Below are 26,523 nucleotides of genomic sequence, written 5' to 3'. Positions count from 1 at the left end.
TTATGCCACTTAAATTACAAATACAATTAAATCAGCCCACACATAAAATAACACTGTGATTTGAATCTAGATTTAGGCTATTACACCCAAAAGCATGTGGTATTAAAGAATAACAGTATGTTCATTTACATTTTATAGAAGAAATATTATTAATAAAACTCCACTTCTGCCAGTGGAATTTCAATTCCAAAGAGAAATTAAAGGGAACAACGTGGCTGCGAGCCAGCCTTAAAGGCCCCACAAATATTAGAAAAAAAACAATATTAAACTGTGATAAATAAAATATGAACCTCTCCGTGGCAATATAACATTAGGCATCAAGGGACCTGGCCACTTTAAATGTGAGTTAATGAAACACGAGAATCATGTTTAAAGGCATAGGAACCATCAAGCGTTTGTCGAAGGGGGGCGATGATGAGCGTTGCGCTGAGCCCTCTGGCAGAAGACCCTGCCTGGCTGACAGGGGATCAAGCTGAACATTGACACTGATTAGCCCCATATATGGGCGGGGAAGGTTAATAAAACCGAGGAGATGAGAACGTATTTCTCCCTTCCGATTTCCCATCTTTCTGGAAGTGTCTGACTGACTGACTGACTGACTGACTCACAGCCCTCTATTGTCTTCACGCGGGACTTGACAGCGATCTCTCGCTCTGCACGCATATATCACGCTTCTACTTTCGAGGATGAGGATGATGAAGGTGACGATGATGATGAGGAGGAGCCAGGTGCCACGCCGTGCCCCCTGGGTCTATGTATCGCAGATAACCTTTACAAGGCGGTGCGTGGTTCACGCCTCTCTCTGCCCAGCGCACCCCCCCCGCCTCCTCCCCCTTATCACATGAAAGGATCCGGATGTGGTTAAATTCAGGCAGACAAGGCACAGCCCCGCATGCATGATTGATGTCGAGTTTTACCATTACGCTTCATGAGATGTCGTTGATAGAGATAGCGCCGCCGCACTGTCGTTTAACCGACCAGCGCGTGCAGGCGATGAGACGTCTCGCCAACTTAAAACGCTGCTCTCTTGACTGTGCTGTGCGGTGGTTGTGTGTCAGGTATTGGGATTGTTTCATGGTGAGCAATGGTAGACAAGGGAAAGGTAGGAAAAAATAATGATAATAATTACAACGACAAAATATAACACACAAATGCACAGACAAGGCAATTGTGTGGACATTGTTTGTGTTAAAATCACAATCGGATTCCGTCTGTAGCTAAGAAGTCCATCGGTTTAAATCTGTCTATGGTTATCCTTCTGCCTAAATTTGCATCTGTTTCATTGTCTTTGTGCCCTTATTGGTGTCTAAAAATATCCGTTTCACACACACCCACCCCCAGCCACACACATCCATACACAACCCCCCCTGCCTCAGCCCCCGACACGCACACACACACACACACACACACACACACACACACACACACACACACACACACACACACACACACACACACACACACACACACACACACACATCCCCCCCCCCCCCCCCCCCAAAACCTCCATCCGCACACACGCACTGCACACATCTCATCTCTGTAATTCCTTGAAGATTAGTATTTCAATTAAGGTTTGATTGAGTCATGAAATATACAAGTCTTGGAACCAAACCATGAAAAAATGACATACATTTCCCTTGTTTTTTACACGACTCTCCCCCGATTTCCATGTCTCCTACATGATTTCCCATTAATTCTGTTTACATCAAGGCAGGTGGTTGTCAGTAAAAGTCATTTCGTCAATCCATTTTTTTCTGGACCGTCTATTTTTCCAATGGAGAGAAAAAAAATGAAGTTGCTAATTTTGTCAGTGCTCTTTCTAGACACTGCAGGTTTAATTGCTAATTGTTAACTGGGAATGAATACATTTGCATATTAATTAGTTAGCCCATTTGCATTTTTAATTTGCTGCCTTCAAAGGGGGTGAGATAAAAGGTCGCACAATTCTGAATAATTTAAATAATTTATGCTCCATTGGTGAAAAGAAGCTGAAGAGAAGTGTTCTGCGGATATTAACCCCTGAGAGCTTTTACCCAATAAAGCACTCCAAAAATTGTTTTAACAAATCTAATTAAACGGAAAAAGGTCTGAACACACAGCCACCCGGAGCACAAGGACCTAAAGTATGTCCTCCGGTGGCAGGAAAAAGTGTAGGAATCACGCTCAGGAGGGAGTGATGGAGGGAGAGCTGAGGCTGGGGAGGGCTAGACGTGCATGCTCTCCATCCCGTTGGAAGGCCACTTCTAGTCTTTTCATCGCTCGGATTGATCCGATTGCCATCACCAGAATGCTGATGGAGTCGTGGTTGCAAGTGTTCGGCATGCTCTCTCGCTTTCCCTCTCTCTCTCTCTCTCTCTCTCTCTCTCATTCTCTTGCTTTTTCGCTCTCTCGCGGTCCCTCTCTCTCTCTCTCTCGTTCCCTCTCTCTCTTGTTCTCTGTCTCTCTCTCTCTCTAACTCTCTCTCTCTAACTCTCTCCCTCTCTAACTCTCTCTCTCTCTCTCTCTCTCTCTCTCTCTCTCTCTCTCATTCTCTCTCTCTCTCTCTCTCTCTCTCTTCCTCTCTCTCTCGTTCCCTCTCTTCCTCTCTCTCTCTCTCTCTCCCTCCCTCTCTCTACCTCTCTCTCTAAGCAGCACTTAACTTAGATGGATACATGGGAATCATGTTCTCTTACAGAGACAGTTAAGTTTCTCATGACCGGGGTGAATTTCAATTGAATGTCCCACAACTTCACCAGATTGAAGCCAAGCCAACAACTAATGAAACTAACTATCATCTCCAAATAGTTAGATAGTCCATAGAACACCAGGGCATCTATATAAACATACATGCATATATATGAATATAATATCAACACGTGCACAACCACCTCCAACGCGTACACAACCTCCATCAAACTTTGTTCTTGTCGCTATACGAACAGCGTCGGTGACCCCTTAAAATGAAGAAAAAAAAAGAAAAAAAAAGAAAGTTAAATTATTTTTGGTGCGGGGAGCTGATATTCCCTCACCCACATCTTCAGCCAGGTCCTGGATGCATTGTGAGACTGTCTCTCCTCCTTTTGTCCTAGTGATCTTAATTACAGGCCCTGAACCCCGTGCACAGCGGCCCATTTAAATCAGAACACATCCCGCTTCCATTATAGGCTTGGCATTTGGTCTTTGTGCCCATGCTCTTAAATTACATGCTGCCAATCCTAGTGGGCACAAGCCACACGAGAAGCGGAGGATGGCTGAGAGAGATGAGGTGAAAGGGGGAGGGAGGGAGGGGAGGGGAGGGGAGGGAGAAGGGAGACAGAGGGCTCAGAAAGGCAGGAAACAGAGAGAGGGGTGGTGAGAGGGATGGGGGTGGATGAGGGGGTGCATGATCGCCTCTCTCTCTCTCTCCCCCTCATCCTCTCTATTTTCCTTCCCCCCTCTCTCGCTCCCTCTCTTTCTCTCTCTCTCTCTCTCTCTCTCTCTCTCTCTCTCTCTCTCTCTCTCTCTCACTCTTTCTCCTTCTCCCTCTCTCTGTTTCTCTCCTCACCGTCAGATACTTCACCCCCTCCTTATCGCCAGATAACTTATGTAAAGTAGCAGATGAAACCCATTCCCATTCACGTCTGTCTGATTGTCAGAATAAGCTTGCATTCCTTTGAAAAGTGATTGACCGTCTGAAAGGCTACAAATTAGGGGCCTGCTCCATCTTTTCTTTGCCGGTCGCGCGGCTTATTTGCAGCAGATTCACCCAGGCCCAAAATTAAGTGAACTCAGGCAGGGATGAATGGTGGAACTCTGATTGAATAATTGATTTCCTTTGTGTGGCCCGTGTTTAAGAGGGATAACTAGACATCCTTTGGTGTGTAATGATTGTAATTACTGCGATGACTGGTCATGTCAAATATGACATAGGAAAGAACTGTTATTAACCTTTATTATCCACAGTAAAAAAAATAAAAAATACGATATTAAAAAAACAATATCCCCCCGTCTCTTGCCTACATTGGGTGGTTTCACCTCTGGTTGAAGCTTGGCTGGCACAAGTTTTGAATGCATGGATGAACTCCTACCCTCCACCCCCCCACCCCACACACACACACACACACACACTCTCTCTCTCTCTCTCTCTCTCTCTCTCTCTCTTCTATTCCAAGCACATGAAAGGTAAATTGTAATTGACTGTGCAATCAGAGTCACTGATGTGTCGATGACTCACTGAGATGGAGAACCTTGGAGTACAAGGCATTACAATCTCCCTGACTGGGGAATGCAGGGGGGATAGGAGTTATGGCCTAATTCGGGATATCTGGCAAACCAACGTGTATGCCTTGACCTCTTAAACAAGTAGGGTCTGCATGGCGCTGTAATGCACTTGACGTTTGAAGACCACGGGTGTAATTGAGACTCTTTGGCTCACACTCCTACACGGTCTGCTGAAGTCCCTGGCTTCAGCAGAATCCTATTCTTACGCTGGAGCAATGACAGCTTCCCCCCACGAAGACCAACTCTCTAAAGCGAAACAACGACCGCTGCGTTCAGGAATAAAGAAATTCCTGATAGGTAACACCACTTCATCTCAACATATCAGCGCTTATTTATGAACTGCTACTTCGGATTTCGTTGCTTCCGCTTTCGAACAACATTCTTAAAAAAATAAAAAAATAATCGAACAATTTCCATATTTGTTCCCGTATGTCAACCCTACCTTCTGATTTCCTATCATTCCAGGGATTAGACCCCATTCCCGGGCAGCCCCTTGTTTATGGCACGCTCCATCCCCCAGAACTATTACCGTGTCCGCTTCCTCCAAAACAAACACCCCAGGCCTCGTTGCCCTTTGAATGAACCCCCAGAGTTTGTTCGCCAGCCCCGCACAGCTGTGGAGACGACTTACTCGCCTCATTTGCATATGAAGGTCTTAATTAGGTATCTCAAGAATGTGTGAAGGGTAAGTGTGACCAGCAAACAGGGGTCCGTATGGGGAGTGGCAAGCCCCCCTGCTACTGTTCATCTGCTGAAGGTGGTCGCAAACAGAGAGCCCCCTACTGAGAATAAGGGGCCACGACAAGAAATCAACCACCAGACTTTTAGCGGTTGAGGCATCGTTATTTAGTACGTTTACACGCACAGCGCATTAGTCTGATTCAAGGTGAATATATACCTTTTTCATACTGATTGCTGGGTTTACATGGACGCTAATGTAGTGAGAGTCTTCAACGCAGTTGGATTGTACACGGTTATCCATCTAGGTCCTCTTGTTTTTATGATAAACCCACGTGTGTTCATTCATATGTGGGGATTCAGAGGTTTCAGGATCAAAATGGGAGAACTTATGTGTCTGACCTTTCGGTATGAATATCATGATTTAAAAAAAATATACAATGAATTCTAAATAATTACTCATTTGTTATATTATAATAATACGTTGTACGTCATTTGCTGGATTATTTTATGTATCCATCTCCAGTGGAAACATTTCACAGAACGAGTGGCCTCAGTTGGTTTCGTAAGCTTTTGCGAACCATCACTTTCAACTTATCTCCAGTTTTCTCTGGGTTGGAGAGTGCAAAGGCATGGGATTAATGTTGTGTACAGCGCAAATGTATTGTAATAATACCCAGCATAGCTGTGGTGTGAGCTAGGCATTAGAGATTGCCGGTTCGTCTCATTTTTCCTGGTAGATTAAATCACCGCATTTCTTTGGCCAATGTTGTAAATACAACCTAGGCTGAACATTGGATTAATACAGCAGATATAAATCCCATCGTCTTGCCGACTCTTTTGAATTGATGAGTGATGAGTAATGTATCTTATTTTTCCTTGGTATTCAAATCCACATCACATGCTTGTCAAAACACTTCAACAAGAGCCTACTCCACACAAAGGCAAACATAACCTAAAATAGCACCGTGAATAAAATCATTAGCAAAAATAAATCATTTTCAGATTTCCTCTAAATTGAGACACATCTCGAGTTAGGGAGGGGAGGAGGGGAGGAGGGGGGGGGGCTGCCATCTTGCTGTTTGTCCTCCTTAATGGCTTTCTAATTCCTCACCAGCGGGTAGCTAGCCTCAGTGCCAGGCAGACAGAGAGGGTAGTGGCACTGGCCGAAAGCCATCCTGGGCATCGCTTCTTGGCACAGGTGCCCGTCCGCGCAGGCTGTGTTTATGGTGTCTGTAGTAGGGCCTCAATTACACCCTTTAAGTCGCTTTTAAACTGGGTGCATGTCAATAGTTGAAGGCTGCCTCCTTTTTTTTATCCTCTCAAGCAATCGTAAATCATTGCACCTTTAGATTAGTGATTATAAACAAACATTTAAACAAAAGGAGAGAAAACTGCGGTATATACCTTGGCATCAGCATTGCACCAACAGCAAATTAACGGCAAGCACAATTTGAGCTTGTTATTAATTAAGTGCCAACCATTAATTTTACATCCAGGATCCTGCGTACCGATCAAATCCTCTTTTGTGTACTCAATTTATAGGGAAGACTCCTTTTGGCTTAGCCGACTGAATCATTGAACCCACTGAATCAGTTGGATCTGAACGAATTGATTCCAAATCAAAATACATTAGGATCCCTCCTCATGCATCCTGTTTGAGCCTGCATGCTGTGCTTTCAGAAATACGAAAAACCACCTGCCATCAATAACCACTAAAAGTAATCGGTTGACAGCCCGGACTACGCCAGCTGTTCAGCAATATGTATTTTGATGTACGTAACACACAGACATACACCTTGATGAGCACGATCAGTTCGCCATGACACTTCTCCGCCACACCAGACAGATAATACCTTCATATCTAGTCTTCACACAATGTGGCATTTCCCCCCTTTTTTGAAGGTACAGACGCACTGTTGCAGTGGCTCTGATTTGAAACCATTGAGGCTTAAAAAGGGAGTTCGAGGGGGGGGGGACAGGTGTGGGAAACGTAAAAGTCATAGAGGCAGACATTCGAGAGCGAGGGTTCCCCAAAAGTGACTCATAACCAGCCGGTGACACAGGCTGCTGGTGTTAAGCGCTGTGTTCACCGGGGCCCCACCGGAGGCAGGTCACTGCCATCAACGCTGTCCCTGTCATAAGACAGCTTCTCAAGGTTACTCCCCGGCAGGGCTGGTCCATTTGACACTACGGCATGCCTGCACGCCAGGTGTGATAGCTCAAGCGGACATGCTCTCACCGAGGTTAACGTTCAAAAAGACGACGTTTAGATTGTTCCCCTTTTTTTTTTTTTTTTTTTTTTTTTTTTTTTTATTAATGGTACCGGTCCATTATCAAAGGCTCTCGAGAAACAGGCCAGGAATGACTGTCCCTCATGTCTTGAATTACCACCAGACCACCCATCTGTAGACTACAACTCCCAGACCACATGAGGAGGCAGGACCAGGCCTTCCATTAGGCTTGGCACGCTGCCGGCTACAACTGTGAGGTTCTTGAGGTAGTTAAGAGGCCCGGACGGAACCGCCACTCATGAGAACTCGTGTCACAAACCCATTGTCTGCCCATCAATATGGAATATAACCACCTCAACAGCAGATGGAGGCCCAGTGGGAGGACAAGGGGGCACGCCCTAGGCCTGTGCCCCACACGGAGAACGTTCTGCCGGGGTAAAAGGGGCGACAACTCTTCGGGGAACCCCTCGTCCTGGATAGGACCCCCCCCGTGGATTCACCTCTGGACCAAGGCCTAATTTTGTCCATGATTAATGACGCAGCAGAAGAGCCATTAACGGTATGTACTTTTGGTGGTGGATGGCGGGTCTGTAGTGTGGGGCTGGAACGATAGCAGCATTGGGTAACAACAGTTGCAGGCCCTCTAATCTGTTTATCAACTCCTCTGTCTAAGAAATTACTTTAAAATCTGGTGTCATAAGTGCATTTGGCAGTGAATATATTGCAGCCTACAGACAAAGCTAGCACAGATATGAAGATAAACCATCCCCTCACCGTATCCAAGAGCCAGAAACGGTTATAAATATGGTCTGGAAAGGATAAAGGTGTCTTGGCTTCTCTGGAAAGGGATCTGTAATGATATTCATAAGGAGACCACCGAGTGAGGGAGCGGGAATGGCTGTTCCTTAGCAACAACATACACACTCTTACAAGCTACGTCTTGGGAAATTTTGACCGGATTGGGATGCAAACAACAAAAAACCTTTAACTAGGCCATGTTATCAGTCTGCTCCCTGAGCTGCCGTACGGGAGTCTCGTCTGACAGAAATCCCCCCAGTTGATAATGCGTATTCCAGCGCTTTCATCTGGCTTTTATATCGCCCCGATTTTGAACAACTCTGCAGCTCAATTGTATGGAAATGTGCAACTTTAAAACAGGGTGAGATGTAAGAAGATGTGGACTACTTTCACAATTTTCTTTGTATATTGTAGACCTTTATTTGTGAAAAAAAAGTACAATACTTCGTCCTTAAGAAAAAGTCGAACGGAAACGCAACATTGGAGGAACAATTGTATGCTTTTTGTTGAAAAATGTTCTAGAATTATGCACCATAGGATGACACTGGTCTGAGATCTGATTCAGGGAACATATTCCACTCGACTAGCATACACACATTTTAGACAGAGCCAAAAATGTTGATACAACAAAAAAACAAGTGACATTTTTTTTTTTTACTTTAATACAGCAAAATAACAAGCATGTGTTGTTTAACCAAACTAAACTCTTAACCTTCTTGATAGTCCTTAATCTTCAATTCTGGTTATGCTAAGCAAGCAAAAGTAAAGGGGAAAAAAATAATCATCAAACCTATGCCACGATACATTTTCGCAATTCAGTTCAGACCATTAATGCCACATTCAAAATAAACCCCATCAAGGCTTAAACTCCACATCTTAAATTCCACACAAAGTATAATCTTGTTATCGTTTTTTTTGTTTTTTAATGCTATTGTACAAGACAGAAAACACCAAAAACCTACTGTTACTGTACAACAGATGTACATATTAATGATCCGGAAACTCACGCTCCGAAGCAACCACGAGACGTTTGGCTAATCAGACCCTGCGCCGGGACGCACCCTGATCACTGTCTTCCTGGCGAGGACCATCTGATAGAGCAGGTGCCTCCAATATGCCCTCCTGCCTTGTTGATGTCCTTTATCTCCACGCGTCTTGTCCGCGTGTTCAGAAGCAGGCTAACTGGCGTGCTAGCGTGCCACTACCTTCATCATCAGCATCATCATTATCAAACCATCAAAAAAACGGTTGCGTTTGAATTAAAAGAGCGCTCCAAAAAACTGAAATGAGCGGGAAAGAACTTTAATCGTAAGGATGTTTCCAATGAGCCTCAAGCAACTTCGCATGGGAACGATTATTATTTTTTATTCGCCACATAGGAAACAACGTGTGGCGGATTTTGAACCCGACAGTAGATCATTTTAACGCACGTGGTTAGACATCGTGTTGCACACTGCTAGGGTCTGTGCCTTTTGTCCCCTCTGAGGTAAGCAGCATTTTGGTCAGTGGTGTTCTCAAACCTGAGCCAGTTCCATTAATGGTGTGTGTGTATGTGTATGTGTGTGTGTGTGTGTGTGTTTGTATGTGTGTGTGTGTGTTGATTCGGTGCAGCCCACGTGGTAATAAAAACGCAACTTATTATCTCCCAGATCACAAAAAATGCCTTAAATTATTTCACAAAAGATTATTTTATCTGAATGAATCATTTCCAGAAAGTCCCGTGATAACAAGAGCAGGAAAGGAAATGCTAACATGTTGTGGATGGATAACTTTGCTGAAGAAACCACAACAATAACCAACAGGCCGCTGCTTTGGGTCATTATCTGATATCATAATTAACACAATGAAGGTAATAACAAAAAAACTGAAATCAACAGCATCTGGAGAAGGCAAATGTACTCCTCATGCTATGTGACATGAACATAAGGGCTCCCGAACTGCCCCCCCCCCCCCCCCCCCTGCTTGCAGAGTCCGGAGAGATCAACAACAAAGGAAGGGCTGGCTGATTGGGAAGATGTGTCTTTGACTCTCGTATGTACACAACTTTGCGCCGTCACCCTGTGTGCTTGGAGGAGTTCAGAGCGAGTGGATGTGAAACGCATCTCAGGGAGAGTTTATTAAGAGAAACTTTCCTCTGGGCTACGTTGTGTTCTGAGTAGGCTGTCGGGGAGTTCTGCGGAAGTTCTTTATCGCCCCCTTGTGGCGTTGGCCGCATGGAGCAGGCTAAATTAACTTCGGCAGTTTGACTTCAGGCGATTGATATCGCGGGCAGATCGGGTCTTCTGTTTATCCGTTACTCTGTGTGTCCGCGACGAGAACATTAAGGGGACGTTTGACACAGAATAGGGAGCAAAGGTTGTGGCGGTGGTTGTGGTGGGTGGGGAGGTTTAGGTAAGGCGTTCCTTGCCTTGTGAATCGGGAGTCTACCTGCTGAGGCGAAGCTTGATGGAGTTCTTCACCACAGAAATCGGGTTGGTAGGGATCAGTGGCACGTCAGACAGGTCAGCTGTGGACGTCTTCTGACGGGGGAAAGAAAATACGCAGAGTCAGACTAGGCACATAAAAAACATACAGTATTTCACCCAACTAAGTTTCCGCTGTTGCACACCTTTACATGCATGATGTATTGTAACGACATTCCATAATGTGAAAGTAAATGAATATCACCTTAATTGCGTCTCCGTTCTTCAATTCTTCTTTGTGTGTTGTATCCTGTAAAATAAAATAAAAAATGTATAGCACACCTCACAATCAGTTTAAAAAAGACACAAACAATATTCTTGAAAGCGAATGAACTTTAGTTGGCTGCCCAATTCTGTACCTCAGTTTCAACAGCCATGTTCTCATCCTCCTGCCTTTCATCATTAACATGGTCCTAGAAATAGGAGCGAACAGGGTCAGACAATAAGGAAATCCAGCATGAAAGACCTTAAGGATAAGCTAAGAAATGACCCTAAACATACATCAGGTGTATGTGAAAGAGGTATGGCTCAGTTCTAAGTTCTAGAGGCTTGGTTCTAAAGTCTAAACAGTTTGGCGTAGTTCTGAGTTCTAAAGGGTTAGGCTATAGGTTTTGAGTTCCAGAGGGACTGGCTTAGTTCTATGTTCTGAAAGCCAAGTCCCGACTCACCTCCTTCACAGGGAGAGTCTCTGCTGTGGTGTCTTCCAGCGGAGGGGAGGAAGTTCTCTCCGATGTTGGATCACTCTCGCTGCGGTTGAAGACTGCCTCGCTCTCCTCAATGTTCCCAGGGACATCGGTGGCTGAATTCTGCAAGGAAACCCAAAGACCAAAGCAGATCATATGAACGATTTAACAAAACCTTCCTATCCTCACTAGATCTTTTCAGTTTATATAACGGTTTAAAATTGTATGTGCATGGCACTTGTTTTTATGAACATCCTCAATGTACCGACAGCAATATATTGTTCTTTATCTTTCTTAGGAAAAAGATACTTATCGTGAGTCGTTTTGGATAAAAGCGTCTGCTAAATGTTAATGTAAATGACAATTATGCATCGAATCACAAATGTAAAAAGGGGCTTAGCGACATATGTGAAACATCCGAGACATCAACAACACAGTGTTATTAGAAACCACAAAGGTGAGTGCTCAGACCTCGTCCGCTTTCAGCTTCTTCACCGCCGTTTCTGGCAGGGGTGAGCCGGATCTCTTGGCCGCCGGTGGACCCATGGTTGGGGGGGGGGTCTGGCTCGCGGGCACTGGGGTGATGCAAGGGCGTGGCTGGACCCCGGGCGTCTTCGACCCATCCACTACTGCGACCTCGGCCTTTGGCTGGCCGTCGACATGGAAGACCGTGATGGGCCCAGGACTGAAATAACATAAGGTCGGGAGGGAGAGAAACACATCAACTCATGTTATGACTCAAACTGGTAGAGCAAGGCACTCACAATGTGGGATGACATTGCTGAGATTATACGTAATGTAAGACGTTTCATATAAACGTCCAGCATATGGCTTTTATTAAAAAAAAGTCACATAAAGTTACTACATTTCTATTCCAACCTTCATGTCATCATGTCTGTCTAATTGATAGCAACAGCCTTACTAACAGCACAGAAATAACAGAATAAACAATCAACTAGTGCTTCATCCAACTAAATGGAGAAGTCCCCTACCCGAGGGGACTGGGCGGGGGCCCCAGTGGGGGGCCCTTGAAGGGGGTGGAAGACAGCATGGACGTTGGGGAGGGGACGGACATGCTGTTGTCGCTGTCGATCGACATGTCCAGACTGCTGTCGTTCATCTGACGCAGGCTCTCCGTGGAATGCTGCGGCACAAAGTCAAAAGGAGACGGATGATACCGACGAGTTTACGCGTGTAGTGAACGCGTCTCAATTAGGAAACACATCCGAGGAGCGGCGACGAGTTCAATTGTCCTCGCCGGATGTCATCTTTCAGCTTGACACGTTAAGTTGAAGAGATGCAAAAGAGTTCCTTTAATGAGATACCTTTCTGCGCTTCAGGTTTGGGAGCAGCTGGTGGAGCTGCCTCCTCTTCACGTGCATGGCCGATATCTTCATCTCCTGCTCGAACATCTTGCTGCTGATGGCCTGTCGGTACACTGTACGTGAAGAGGAGGAGGGTGACGAACACAAATGGACAGAGACGGGGTAAGGAGACAGATGGAAACAGAGTACAATTTGCTAGTTTGTCAGGGAGTTACTTTTATCCGAAGCGACGTACATTAAGTTGAATGTTTTAACTTAAGGCAAGGCAACTTGCTCAAGCATGCCTACAGGTGTACTGCGGACGTCGGGGATCGAACCCGCAACCTTTCAGTCAAGAGTCAAACACTACCAACAACGCTGATATAACGTGCTCATTTGGAATAAACAAGATTGCTTAACCAGACTGCATTAAATCGTTTTTGGCACAGTTCAATAACTGCTCCTTACCCGTGTCTGTGAAGGATTGAATGTCGAAGGTCAGGTCCACGTTCAGGTTCTCCGACCCCTCCATCTTCTTAAAGACGATGCCGATAACCCACATCGTGCTAAACTCCTCTCTGAAAAGAGATAAGGGAAGAAAACAATGCGATGGTGTGGCTCCCAAACATTTGTGAACACCAAGACGGTCCATTGTAAAATGATCCACGTACCATCACCAGTATAATGAAACCAAACAAACACGCAGAACATTACACAGTCATTTAGCAGCCGCTTTTATGCAAAGTGACTGATTGATTGTTCTCAAGCTTCACAGAAGTGACAAGTGAAGCTGAAAACAATCAAAGCATGCGATAAACAATCCAAAAAACCACCAAAGATAGGAATCACAACACGAGGTAAGTCGTTTTCAACAAAAGATCGGAAAGAACGAAGTACATAAGTGAGTTGATGAAACGAGATACGCAGGTTTCAGTAGGGGGGAAGGAGGGGGGTGTACTAGATTAAGGAAAACATTCAACATTGACAGAGTTCAGTATAGATTATACTCACTTGTCATTGCCTTCCTTTGGGCCGGGAAAGGACTGTGGATTCACATGAGCCAGCGTGATGAACTCGTTCTTCTCAAGGTTTCCGACTAAAATCCGAATCTTGGACTCCACCAATCCAACCCTGGCAGAAAAATAACCAGAGCAAAGAAAGATTACGAAAAAAAACCTTTCCCAGGTCAACCTTGCAAAATATACATCCTAAAAAAAAAATCTTGCTTTAAAGATACAGAACATCCTCACACAGAAAAGTCTCACCAAGAGATACGAGAATATGTAAATAGTTGTCCTCATTCGCTCGTTTCACTCACACCCGGGCTTACGTATGCCCTCATTCATTTAGTGACCGACAGACCGGCCGTACTCACCATTCCAGGTGCTGCTTCTCTGTCGGCGCGCTTGCTAGCAACACAATATAATGCCTTGGAACATAAGAGACAGAACAATACCATTACACCCTAGAGAAACAGAGCGCAGATAATGCACAGGTTCCAGGGGACCCAGATCCCCTCCACACAAACACAGATCAAAGCCCAACCCTGAACCGTCCCATCAACAACTTGGCGTCCATTTATTTTTATTCATGCATTTACGATTAATGTTCAAAGTACAAAAATAGCCACAGATACGTGATGGATCCGCGTGAGGAAGGTGGTGTGCTTCGTATTGTCCGGTGACAGGATTTGTATTCCCGTCCAATGGATTTACTCCAGAGTAATACAAATAGTTACCATGGCTGATAGAGGTTTTAGTCTCCCTACTTTGCTGTACACAAGAAAAAAGTAGGTTGCACAACTGCATTATTATGCAGTTTATTTACTTGATCAATATATACTTAAGGTCCCATGCCAGATAAAGACATACTGTGTCAAATATCCAAATTATTGATCAGGGATTACAAGGATGGATATCCATCAAGCCAAGTAAAAAATAAAAGAAAAAAATATATAGAGCCCAGAACAGACAACATATTTATTAAAATAACACAGTACAACAAATCCAAGGTTCTGACAATCCAGGCTTCTTTTCAAAGTTAAAACCATGTAACTTGGAAACATTGCTTGGATCAGACTATCCTCATTCCTGGTGCCATGTCCCCTTCCTCTGCCAGGACTCGGGCCAGGGAAGGAGCTACCGTAGCTGGCCACAGCTCTGGGGTAGACTCTGCCAGAGTTTGCTTAAGGCATCAAGGCAAACATCCTCCAAGGCCATGGGCTCCCACCGTTCAATGTAGAGTTTCAACTTAAAACAAATTTTGGGCTGAGCTAAAGTAATGCAAACTCCTTGGTAGTTAAGTATATAAATAAAGGAAAATAAAAAAATACTAGTGTCCATCTTTTTTTTTACAAAACAGTAGACATTAGGAAAGGATGTATTTGTGGAACTATGAATTAACATTAAGACTTCCAAGGTTTAAAACATGCAAAATCCATCCATGGAGGTGTCAATTGCTGTGGAATGCGTTAAGGTTAGGATCCCCAAGTAAATTGCAACAAATTCACTTTAACTTGAAAATGTATGGATACAGTAAGGAGAGGAGAACGACTATTAAAAATCAGACTAATAAGAAATACATGGTGCAAATTGTGAACTAGGTCATTTTATTTTTATTTCGGAATACAATATGATAAAGGCACAGGGGGAATGAAGAAAGCAGGACTTTAAATATTTGAAAGGAATGCTTACAACCAAGTACCTACCTTTTATTATTTTAAAATACAAAACATCAAATATATAAAGTGCTTACAGTTAAGGTGTTTGTATGATAATGGAATGGAGGCAATGCTTGAAGTTAACATTGTATGATCCTTTGAGTTTCTCAGAAGGCTCTTAGGCAGGGAAGCTTTGAAGCCTTATCAGAGAGACTACGGTGTTTATTCAAAACCTCCAATAGAATAAGTTAAACACAAATAAAACACTGTGCAGTGCAAAAGACTAAATAGATGTTTATATATTAATAAATATACACTAGACAATGGTGTGCGTTTGTGCGTGTGAGGGGAATGAGCATCTTCATTGAAATATCTTAATCTCACCATGTGTGTCCGACAGGATAAGCAGCTTAATACATACTTGTATTTCTGAAAGAAGTTTGGTGCTTCAAATAGTTTCGACCACTCTGCTTTATTCTGCAAAATTTCATCCGTGATGGCGAGGCCTGTTGGGCGGGGGCAGGGGAGGGGAGGGAAGGAAGAGCATGTTCAAACAGGAGTCGACACACCACAAACCCCGTTCACATGAGATGCACGACATGAGCCGCTGCGATAAGAACTAATCATTACCCGTCGGTCCACAACAGGGATGTGTTCAACCAAACCATTACAGTATGTTAGTTTCCTCATATTTTTTTAAAAGCAGGAAGTTAGAGCTTTGATATAAATGTATTGATATTTAGATATATTTTTAGATTTGAATAGAGGCCGGTCCACAGTAAGAGAACATATCAACGTTGCTACAGATTTGGTCATCCTTTCCTCTGAAGGGTTAGAGGGCCAAGGGCGCCCCTTAGTGGTAAAGGGGAGAAGGACCACCGACCCTGTTTGAACTCTTCCACCATAACGGCTCGGGTCGAGGCGGACACGTTGTATGTGGAGTTCTGCTGCGGGTACGCGGGGGTGATGATGGGCATCAGGTGGTACCGGTCACTGGGAGTCACCTGGGGAGGGAGGGGGACGGACACACACACACACACACACAGGTTAGGTTTCATTAGGTTAGGTTTGACATGCATTAGCAGAAGGAATTGTACCTTGTCACGGAGAAGAAGGACTAACTAAGCTGTAAAGGTGAACAGGTGTACTTCATAGCGTACCACACAGATTTCAAAAAGCGACGCTCAAAGAGGCTCTATTTACGTATGTCGTCAATCTATACATTGTAAATTATTATTATTTTAGTTCAGTTACCCTTGGGTCCCACACTGGAAGGTTGAGGTTGCAGTCTTCCGGCTGCTTTAGCAGAACTGGGTTGGGCCATTCCCTGGGAACAGGAACACATAACGAGCAAATTAATAAATACCCCCCGTCCCCCCAAAACAAAAAATAAGCATCGCCATAGACTTTCGTTGGTGACCACTGAGAAGTGCAGCCGCTCACCACTTGGAGAAGACGAGGAAGAACTTGTGGACCAGGGTGGAGGCTGCCGCGTTGGGGTACAACTGGCACGTTCGGGCCACCAGCATGGCCCAGGAAACACCACCCAAAAAGCCCAGGATGTTGGAGTAGATGTTGCGGCCTGTAATAAGCAGATACAGATTCAGAATGCGGTTAGTGCTTCTGGTCTTATGGTCTTCTTGTTTGAGTGGGAACAGATTTGGGGAGGAAGAACAAAAGAGCGACTTGGGAATTTTAAAATACACATTTAGGAGGTGATGGCGTATAGTCAACGTAATGACATATCTGGAAAAGCCACGACAAAGGGAGGGTCTTTAACGCCTCAACGAACGCAAGACAATGATAGTAATGCCAAAGCATTCTGCTGCACAGCAATGGCCAAATAACCCAACACACACAGTGATTGGCCTGTGGTTTTCACAGAGCGAATGCCAAGCAAAACAAAAGTCACCATGGCAACAGGCTATTGTTTCCCCTGGCGTAAAAAAGAATGCAACGAAACACGCGCACCGACTAATCCTGTTTTGAACGAAAGTGAACACAGGTCAATGGCGTCTGTGTTTACATGATGTTCACTGAACTGTAAAAGAACAAGGAAGCAATCATCTCTACACCTATCCAGTCTGTAAAGCGACCACGGTTGTAGAGCTAGTGAAATGCTTTAAACCAAGAGTGACCATGGCTTACATTTCTCAAATCATGGTCGTTAGTTGGTATGAACAAATACTGACGTTGAAAATGGCTTGAATTGACGGTAAATGTAGCCATCACAATAATCACAAACAAATACCACACATATCACTATTTTCCTCCACATTACTTAAATTATAAACTGTGATAGGATGCATATTGGGACTGCAGGGTATCCAGTATAAATACAAATTAAATAAATAGAACCATTGTCTTTAAAACCACAACCAATAAATCCACCAGAACTACCACCAACCAACACGGCTCCCCTTTTCGAGCAAGCTAGCAAAGCAACAAACACACTGGACTCACGTTTTGCCCAGAGCTTGATGGTTCTCAACGTCAGCCTGAAGTTGCCGATGTTGGGCACGAGGTGGAGAATCTCATCCGTCACCCGACAGCCTTTTAAGGGAACAGGAGAGAAAACAAATCCATCTTATTACCATGGCGATTCTCCAACGACATCGGCGATAGAAACAGAAGGGGACTTTAGAGTCGCCATGATGTGCCGTTCGTGAAGTGTGCAGACGGTCAACGCACGTGTTCTGTAGTACACTGCTTGTTCTGCAGTACACTGCTAACGCGCTTTAGAATCTCAGAGGTGAGCGGCACATGACAAATCACCATATGGAACGGGACGACCGAGAGTACCTGGTTCACTCTGCCTTGTTCGGTTCAGGCGCACCTAAAACATTCAACTTTTGTTTTTACTATGCTGCCCTCACCGTTCAGACTCCTGATACAGCGGATGTCCAGGTTCTTCAGCAGCCCGTCGTCTCGCAGGTCAAGGTTCTCTGGTATAGTTTGCAGCGCTAACCTCGCAAACAGTATGTCAATCTACAATCGTCAAGACACAAACAAACACAATGATTACTCCGATCCTGACCCAACCAGGGGAAATCCCTGCGCAAGGAAGGCCGAGAAAGACGCTTTAAAAAGTACCTCAATTCCGTCAAACGCTAGCTTGATGACCGGGACGAAGGCCTCCTCAACGGCCTGCGCAGAAGGGGGACGAGTGGCAGCGTGAGTCAACAGGCCTAGATGGTTCGAAAGCTTCTGTTCTCATTGCAGTTAAAGATAGTTTATGTAACTAACCCGCAGGTCTTTGACCTCCTCCTGCTCCTTGAGCTTCTCATAAAAAGAGGAGAAGAAGTCTGTTCTCTCCACATGCCGGGGGGCCACGCAGAGAGCATCTATGTCGGCCCCTGTCAGAAGGAGGGAGATCCACATGGGTGTAAGGAAGTGGCCGACATCCTTCCTAAAATACTTTTACTTAAAAGAGTTTGACCAAAAACGTTTTTGAGTGAGGATTAAATGCGGGTACCTTTGGTGTGCACGCCTAAGCGATAGGATCCGAATGTGAAGATCTTGCCTCCAACTGTATCTATTAATGATGCGGGGAGGTTCTACAAACAAAAATAAATAAAACATTGCATTACTTGCTTAGTATGCATACCCAAACACACATCACGTAGACACACACACACATCATGTAGACACACAAAAGCATTGTACCTTTATATCACTTATCTCTTTGATCCACTCCTTCACCAGTGTATTCAATTTCCCCAACACCAGAATTCTGTTGGACAAAAAAAAGGTTAAATGAACATGTCAATGTACAAACAACATACCCTCGAGTATTAACAATTTTATTTTATGAAATCAAAGAATTTGCTTTAACACAACCCTCCCTGCCCCCCCTACAAAAAAAGGCCTACACCTACTTTTAAATTCCATGCATTTAAAAAATAGCCTTATTGTAAAATACCTATTAATAAGGGAAATTGACATTTCCAGCAGGCAGCCGGTGCAAATACCTGCGCTGAAGTTCCAACTCTTCCTCAAACACCCCGTATGGTTTTAAGGTCTCAGTCAGCTTTTGGGTGAGGGCCAGGTCAGCCTCCTTGGGCAGGGCCAAGCTAATGGGAGACGTGATCCCATAATGCTTGGGGGTCTGCTGGAAGGCTGGAGCCTGGTTGCTGATAGGACTGAGAGCGAGACAAGAGACAGAGAAAGACGTGTTAGATAGATAGTCTCTAAAAAAAGGAAGGTTCCGGTGGAACATATTTATTAGAGTGCAGTGAACGCATGGTGTTTTAAACGGGGCGGGGTGTAGTAGTATGAGTAATTCATGACCCCCGGCGTCTGTGTTGATGCATTACGTGTGATGACAAACAAAGTGATGCTTATAGACAACGCAGCCCGGACCGCAACAGCCAAGGCACTTCGTATTACATCCAGAAGAGTTCCGAAACCTTATTGCACCGTATTCAACCGTATAAAACATTAACGTTAAGATAACAAAAACTGCATTCTGCGAAAAGGTCTACATTAGCCAAAAATGTCAATAGCAACTCCACCATTGAAAGTATCGGTGTCATTTTACTGCTTGGATAACATTAACACATTGCGGGGCGCGTTGAGACCCAGTTATGCGGCACTGATTTCCCCCCAGACTCAACTTAAATGCGGGTTCAACGACCCTCAAAACATGCTATCGCTCACTAGCTCAGGCTCGGTGTGTATGGACACACACAAGGCCCTGTACCATGTCTGCTATACGTTCAATCATAGAAACTATTCAAAGAAGGGAAAAAAAAGGCACTTACAAAGGCATGGCGGTAAAAAAAAAAATCAACCGTTCCAACTATTTATTGTCATTCTCGTGTCGTTATTTCTCATGGGCCGAACAAGTGGTTCTCTTTATTACATTCAGCATGGGAATTTGGACCTTTTGTTTTCCGCTAAACATGGCGCGCGGGCAGCCGCGTCTCTCGCTGCCTCACGTAGTCGCGTCACGTGACCCCCACCGCCCACGTGGGCTATAATGTCTCGCTGCGGCTTGTAGGACATGGACATCCAACGTCCAAGTACTGTCACGTGATTCCACTTGCCACCCCCACTGACGTCACAGGCTAATGACTGAAACAACCTAATTGTGATTGCAAAAACATGCATTTGTGAAATTAGTTTTTGATGGGTCCACTCCATAAGCCAGGGGTGTTTCTAGGTTTCATAAACATCCGGGGCTTAGCCCAGACGGAAAAGGAAAAATAAAGCATCCCATTCAATGCTTTATTTTGCATGAACATTTTTTCATAATGCTTCACCTAAATAAACAAAATGCGCAATTTATTATAGCTTAAAATAGCTACCTGACTGCTGTGCTGCTTATCCCAAAATGTCTAAAGTTCCATTCAAGTTATTTCAGAGTAAAATGAATACAAGTGAGACAGACTTTACACACACATCTGACTGGGGATAGGATATGCTAATTCACTTGAGGTGGTAAAAAGGTTATGTTTTTAAACTGTTTATTCTCTTGCCAGAAGGACTATCTAGACTAGGCTAGTACTTATAAATAATTATAAATATTTTTACTTTTTTTTTTTTTAACCCAAAAATTATAATCGGGTCTAATTAAACAAAGGGTCTGTGATTAGGATGTCTGGGTTCAGGGTCTGCGTTCAGGGCCTAATCGACCAGGTAAACACGCGTCCTGCCGTCCTCCGAGCTCAATGCATTCATGCTCCAAAATCTGACCGCAGCTGACCTCAGATCTGGTGAACTGGGCTTTTATTTCCTTCACTTCATATGTTTCGACCAATCCTGTTTCTGGAGGCTGAGTTATTTGCAGACAAACTAGACCAGCCCATGAACATTTTAAAATGTAAATACAGACATTTCTGTATAATTAAGGTGTATGACAGCTCCCTCTGCTGGACAACCGTCTCACACCAAACTACATTTTCCGTTTGAACCAACGTAGCTATAGTACATTGATGTGAGACGGGTTGGTGGATTGAACGTGTTGTAGAAGCAGGGAATGGCCTGCGGGGCAGTATGTACATTGTTAAATACATGAACAGGCTTGAATTTAGTAGTAATATGGAGGTTTCATATTTTTACAAAATGGATTATGTGAACATTGCAGAATAACAATTAAATGTATTGCAGGAGTTTAGCTTGACATTAACCAAGTTAAAGGACAATTAAATGAACCGCAACAAACATGTAGAAGTCAATGTGGGATTTTATTATATAAACAAAAACACTTGACAGAAGTTTAATACAATTTTGTAAAGGAAAGCAGAGGAAAACATTTTCCCAAATGACTCTTTTCAAAATGTCACCACCATTCCGAAAGCAAGTGAAGAGGTTTGTGTAAAAGCAGTCCTCCCTGACCAGCTCTGTCCCTGACTCTAAACCCTGACTCTCAACCCTAACGCTAAACCCTCTGAGGGCAGGAAGACGCGCCTTTAGTGTAAAGGTTTGAACCACAGAGAAGGAAGAAAAGAGGAAGCAGTAGAGAGTAGTGAAGTAGTGAGGTTAGTGACAGACGTGAGGGAAAGGCGTGTGGAAGCACACGGTTACATGGTGGTGTCAAGAAGATCACTCCCACTGGAGGTCATTGATCCATCAGCCTCAGACTGCTGAGCTCAGCAGGTCTTCTGGAGGACGAGGCTCAGATGAACTGAGGAGACGGGACTAGCAGGATGTCAGGATCAGGGCGGGTTTAGCGCAGGTGTGTCTACCCCCGACCAAACAGGATCAGGCGAGGTTCAGCTCTGGTGCGTCTGCCCGGACCAAACAAGGACAATGATTAGGTTCAATATTCAAAAGATGCAACATTATCTGAACCAAAGATAAGTCATTAAGGAGCAGGCAGGCTTTAGGGCGCCTTGCTCAAGGACGCATTACTGTATTCTGAGGACTTGAACCCGGCGCCATTGGTTTGAGGGTTGAACTCCCAACCCCCTACCTAGTCCACTATGTCCAGATAATGCACATTTATGAGGAATCCTTGATGGTAGAGTCCTGGTGGTCCTCAGGATTTGCCTTCCAGATGTATGGCCTCTCCATCAGTCCTCCAGATTCCTGACAAACACAGGAGTAGTTGGGCTCTAATATCAGGTAACAAACACAGGAGTAGTTTGCTCTAATATCAGGTAACAAACACAATAGTAGTTTGTCTCTAATGTAAGGTCAAACACAGGAGTAGTTGGGCTCTAATGGCGCGTAACAAAGTAGCAGCTGTAGTTTGTCTGGTAAAAAACCACAATAGTATGCCTTAACTTGTACTGGACAAACTAATCCTTCGTTACAACAAGTCCACTCTGTTTATTTTAGGCAAACTTACGAGGATCCTGGTTGGTGGAGTGTTCCGTCCTCCAGAGTCTTGGCTCCTCCATCAGCTCTCCTCAGCCAGAGTCCTGGTCTGGAACAAACAGCGCGAGTCTGGCCCTAAAGTCTGGTAACAAACATCTAGTTCATCTTATTTTTAAGCCCTTTATTTCCAGTTTGTTTGGTTAACAGAAACTTACAATCCTTGTTGGTAGAGTGATGGTCATCTTCCAGATTCACGGCTCCCCTACCAGCTCGCCTCCGCTCCAGAAACACGTTCTAGTAAGAAAACACAGTGGTAGTTGATCAACACATGTCAACGTAACAGCTGTATTTTGCCCTTTAAGTCAACCATGTAAGTAAATACAAACTTACGAGGAATCCTTGTTGGTCGATTCCTAGTCGTCCTCCAGCGTCTCAGCTCCTCCAGCAGCTCTCCTCAGACAGAGTCCTGGTCTGGAACAAACAGCGGAAGTCTTGCTTCAACAAGTGGTAAAACAGATGTAGTCGTCTGGTATATATGGTACAAACGCCGGTAGTTTGTGGTAGCAGTATTCTACGAGAGGTGGCAGAGTGTGTGACGATCACTTCAGAGTCAAGCTCCATCTACCCCACGACGGACGTCATTCACCAGGCAGGCCCTCCACCAGCTCCTCCACCAGCCCAGGGCCTTCAGCATGGCTCCTCCATCACGGCTCCTCCATCAGCACCTTCAGCCATGGATTCCTGGTCTGGTTTCAAACACAGTTGGTCTCAGTAGTAAATCACCTGGGGACGCAACACACCCCACCTCCTGCATCTGAGGTTCACTTGTAAAATGGAAGACAAATTTAAACACTTAAAATTAGACAACGTCTGCAGATTGTCACGTTCAGCAATTCATCCACTACGATCGTAGCAGCACTAGTAACATTAATGGCTCATATGACTCTTGCATAACCCCCGTATGAATTAACTCACAGCTTGGAACAGATTTAAAGTCATAAGAAAAACCAGACCTAAACTACTGTGGATTTTAGTGTTTCAGATGAGCTTGGTGATGGTTACCCTCTGGTCCGGTGCTGCAGGCCCCTGGTCTCCAGCCTCCGGTCCGGACCTGGCACCACAAGCCTCCGGTCCCCAGCCTCGCCTTTCAGCTACAGCAGCAGATAGAGATAGAGATAGATATATCCGAAACCAAGTTACACAATTAATTGAACTATTATTTTATAACTCAAGGCCAGAAAAGACTTGAGACCAGGCATGAGCATCCCGTTTTTGGGAATGAAGACTGAGCAGTAAACAAGTTTAAAGAAGTGGTTCAGGCCATGCATTGAAACTGACCCGAGAAGACTCTACTCATGCACTGACCTGTTCTGGAGGACTTCTGACAGGAGGTGGAGGTCTGGATCTGGGTGAGGAGGTGGAGGTTTGGATCTGGGTGAGGAGGTGGAGGTCTTGCTCTGGGTGAGGAGGCAGACACCTTGGGACAAACTACATGTTACCTTTTTAACCTTGTACAGTTCTAAAGTATCTTCTACTGTAACATGTGGGAATGACGGCCATTATTTTAGCTTTTATATTATCCAGTTGGCAACTCTGCACTCCAAAGTCGTTGTTTAACGTCATACCATTGGGTAGGGTTTAACTTCTGTGGCAATTAATGACAGCAGATATTTAGAACGTACAAAAGCTGAAGTAACAAAGAACACTAAGCAGTATCGATATTAAATCAAATATACTCAGCCATATTCAGGTGCTGGGTTCCGTTGAAGAAATGTCAAATTATCTTCCACCTTGAAATGATTTTCAGCCTTCACCGATGGTCAGAAATGGGCCCGCAAGTAGAACGCTGTTTTGTACGCAGTGAGAGTCCCGCAACGTCATCGTGGTTAAAAGTACGACGCAACCATCGGAAATTATCAACATATTGTACGACGTACGTGTCAGTATGTAATTAATATCAAACTTAAGTTGTTTAAGATAGGGGCAACAATTCCCAATGGAAACCGACTGAAAAATTGTTTCCGTTGGCAACGGCTCGAGGTTACGCAAATACAATCCACAACGTTCCGCCAGATTCCCTCAGGGGACTCACGTCCAACTAACTGCCAGGTGGTTTCTTATGGTTGTCAAGACTACAACGTTCTATGCTAACCATTGGGACTAAATCAAGCTACCGCACTCAGAACCTTCCACGGCGGGAAGCACAAACCGTCCGACTGGAATCCGAACATTCCAGCCGGAACCAACCAATGAAAAAACAGAACCAGTGCCTCACCTTGAGCTGAACGGAGGAAGATCCTGAAGTCCAGCGATGGTCTTCATTAAAATACAGCCAACAGACTTACCTTGAGGAGATCTGTTTGTTGCTGTTGGTCATTAATACTATTAAATGTACCTTTACATTATTATGCACCCAGTGTGTACAAGTTATATCACTCAAAACCATACGAAGAAGAACCAAACTACCATGTACGTCCCACAACAACTTTAAACCTAAAATCATTCAATACAAAACTGTCTACATTTTACAATTATCTAGATTATTCAGGGTACAAACCATACAGAGCAAATCTAAACGTTGACCTCACAGAGAGCCGACCATAGCCCTGCAACGTCACCCTGACCGCCTCATCACCAACAGCAAATCATGCCAGCCAGCCAACACATGTACAGCTCCAGTGAGAGAAGTGGGCATCTGAGGGGAAAGGACTGCCCATAATAAAAAGCCCAATTCCTGAACTATCCAACCATCTTCATGGTTTAAAGATTTACAGTCTAATCACCTTAGTCTGCTCCCTCGTTACTTATAAAACTCTACATCTCCATCACTAGAGTGTTGCATCCTACTCATGGGGGTGTGGTCTGAGTGAGCAGAGATGCATGCTGGGATACAGTGCTGTCTTAAGTCTTCAGTTCCATAGACACGCCCCTCAGGAGAGACCAAGTGTTTGAGAATCTGTCGTGACATCAGTTACATGAGCTGGAATGTCCTTCAAGATGGCGCCAGGATTCTCAGAGGAGAAAGGCCAAGAGGAAGATGTGTGGGTTCTTCCTCTCAGCCAGTGAAACACAACAACGGTCTTCATCAGAGTACCATGGAACACTTTGAAACATTCTCCCCTTTACACCTTGAAGCCCCGGTGAAGGTTTCCTCACGTCCTCAGCTGAAGAGCACAACTTCAGCTCGAAGAGCGCACTAGCTGGAGTTCCCGGATTGGTTCTGATTTAAGGGAACCAATCATCCAGCTAGTCCTGTCCGAAACAAATACAGTTCAGCCTGAGAAGACGTGCAACTGAGAGCAAGACAAGATCCACAGGGCTCTCCATCAATCCAGCCAGATAGGAAGAGCCGTCTCATTACAGGTCTGAAGGTCATCTTGAATATCCATTTAGGTCCCTTTCCAACGTCAGACTCTCCTTGTGGAATTCCTTTTGGTGTCCATCCTCCATTGATCCTGATTGGTGTAGTCCTAGTTTGAAGTCACTGATCTGAACACGCCGCTTGCATCCTTTTACACTTGAGTTGGATACTCTCCTTCCTGCCCAGTGTGTTGGATCTCGCTCCGGAGCGTCGCTCAGGGCTCTTCATGTCTACTGGAGGCCCTTAAGTAAACGTGTGACCGTCCATCAGGTATGATTTAGTTGACCATTCCAATATCCCAAGCCAATCACACAGACCCCCGTATGAACATTATCACTGTCAAAGCAAGCCGGACACACACACACACAAAGAACCCAGGACAGGCACGCAGAACCCCATGCCAGGTGTGAGTGGGAGACACACATACACAAACACAGTAGAACCCTAGCGATGGTCAAAAAACTTCCATCTCATGTCAAACCCAAACACACACACCACAGAGCCATAAAAGGCCAAACAATCATGCAGGGTAAAAACCTCATGCCAAATAACATTCCATCATCCCCCCCAGCTCTCCTGCCAGGGCACCCATAACAGAACAACCAATGTCTCCAGAGACGTAAATTATGTACAACATTCTTCAGTGGCGTCCCACATTGGTGATGGATTATGCTTGGCGTCTCCAAAAAGTGTCCCAAGTTGATTCAACATCTCTGAAGTCATGTCTTTATAGTTGAGTGGTTTCCTGAATGAGGGGCCTTCACAGATGCAAACGGTGCAGCTTCAGTCAGCCTGAGGACAGGAAGGAGGTCATCTGTTCAGAAGACCACCCAGTGGAG

General features: G+C 44.7%; 1 protein-coding gene and 1 long non-coding RNA gene across 9 annotated transcripts in view; both read right to left on the bottom strand.

The window, feature by feature from the left end:
- Nucleotides 1-7,647: 7,647 nt before the first annotated feature.
- Nucleotides 7,648-20,027, bottom strand: papola (poly(A) polymerase alpha). Of its 2 annotated transcripts, none has more exons than XM_056581329.1 (22): nucleotides 19,824-20,027; nucleotides 19,032-19,202; nucleotides 18,727-18,793; nucleotides 18,536-18,617; nucleotides 18,307-18,416; nucleotides 18,154-18,207; nucleotides 17,937-18,048; nucleotides 17,524-17,613; nucleotides 16,504-16,642; nucleotides 16,315-16,387; nucleotides 15,944-16,064; nucleotides 15,482-15,566; nucleotides 13,777-13,830; nucleotides 13,413-13,532; nucleotides 12,870-12,979; nucleotides 12,423-12,535; nucleotides 12,090-12,241; nucleotides 11,569-11,782; nucleotides 11,083-11,220; nucleotides 10,774-10,827; nucleotides 10,620-10,664; nucleotides 7,648-10,471 (listed from the first exon to the last, which is right to left on the bottom strand). In XM_056581329.1, exons 1-22 carry the CDS (start codon nucleotides 19,829-19,831, stop codon nucleotides 10,376-10,378), a joined length of 2,208 nt encoding a protein of 735 aa, XP_056437304.1. In that variant the 5' UTR covers nucleotides 19,832-20,027; the 3' UTR covers nucleotides 7,648-10,375. The 2 variants fall into 2 exon arrangements, with proteins under 2 accessions (XP_056437304.1, XP_056437305.1); XM_056581330.1 differs by having other exon boundaries at nucleotides 7,648-10,468.
- A 1,203-nt stretch (nucleotides 20,028-21,230) lies between these two features.
- LOC130375053 (uncharacterized) overlaps nucleotides 21,231-26,523 on the bottom strand; it is a 6,300-nt gene continuing 1,007 nt past the window's right edge. Inside the window, exons 2-9 of one of the 7 annotated variants that reach the window (XR_008893719.1) lie at nucleotides 23,689-26,523; nucleotides 23,386-23,474; nucleotides 22,949-23,069; nucleotides 22,714-22,794; nucleotides 22,539-22,617; nucleotides 22,355-22,465; nucleotides 21,977-22,092; nucleotides 21,231-21,791 (exon numbers count right to left, since the gene is read on the bottom strand). The exon at nucleotides 23,689-26,523 is cut by the window's right edge and continues 719 nt beyond it. This is a non-coding gene — a long non-coding RNA (uncharacterized LOC130375053). Of the gene's footprint in view, nucleotides 21,792-21,976; nucleotides 22,119-22,354; nucleotides 22,466-22,538; nucleotides 22,618-22,713; nucleotides 22,819-22,926; nucleotides 23,070-23,385; nucleotides 23,475-23,688 lie in introns of all 7 variants that reach the window. The other 6 variants (XR_008893724.1, XR_008893721.1, XR_008893720.1 and 3 more) reach the window with 6 other exon arrangements.

The sequence above is a fragment of the Gadus chalcogrammus genome, chromosome 21 (assembly GCF_026213295.1).
Source record: "Gadus chalcogrammus isolate NIFS_2021 chromosome 21, NIFS_Gcha_1.0, whole genome shotgun sequence".
In the NCBI taxonomy this organism is placed as follows: domain Eukaryota; kingdom Metazoa; phylum Chordata; class Actinopteri; order Gadiformes; family Gadidae; genus Gadus; species Gadus chalcogrammus.
This window is presented reverse-complemented; position numbering and strand designations above follow the sequence as displayed.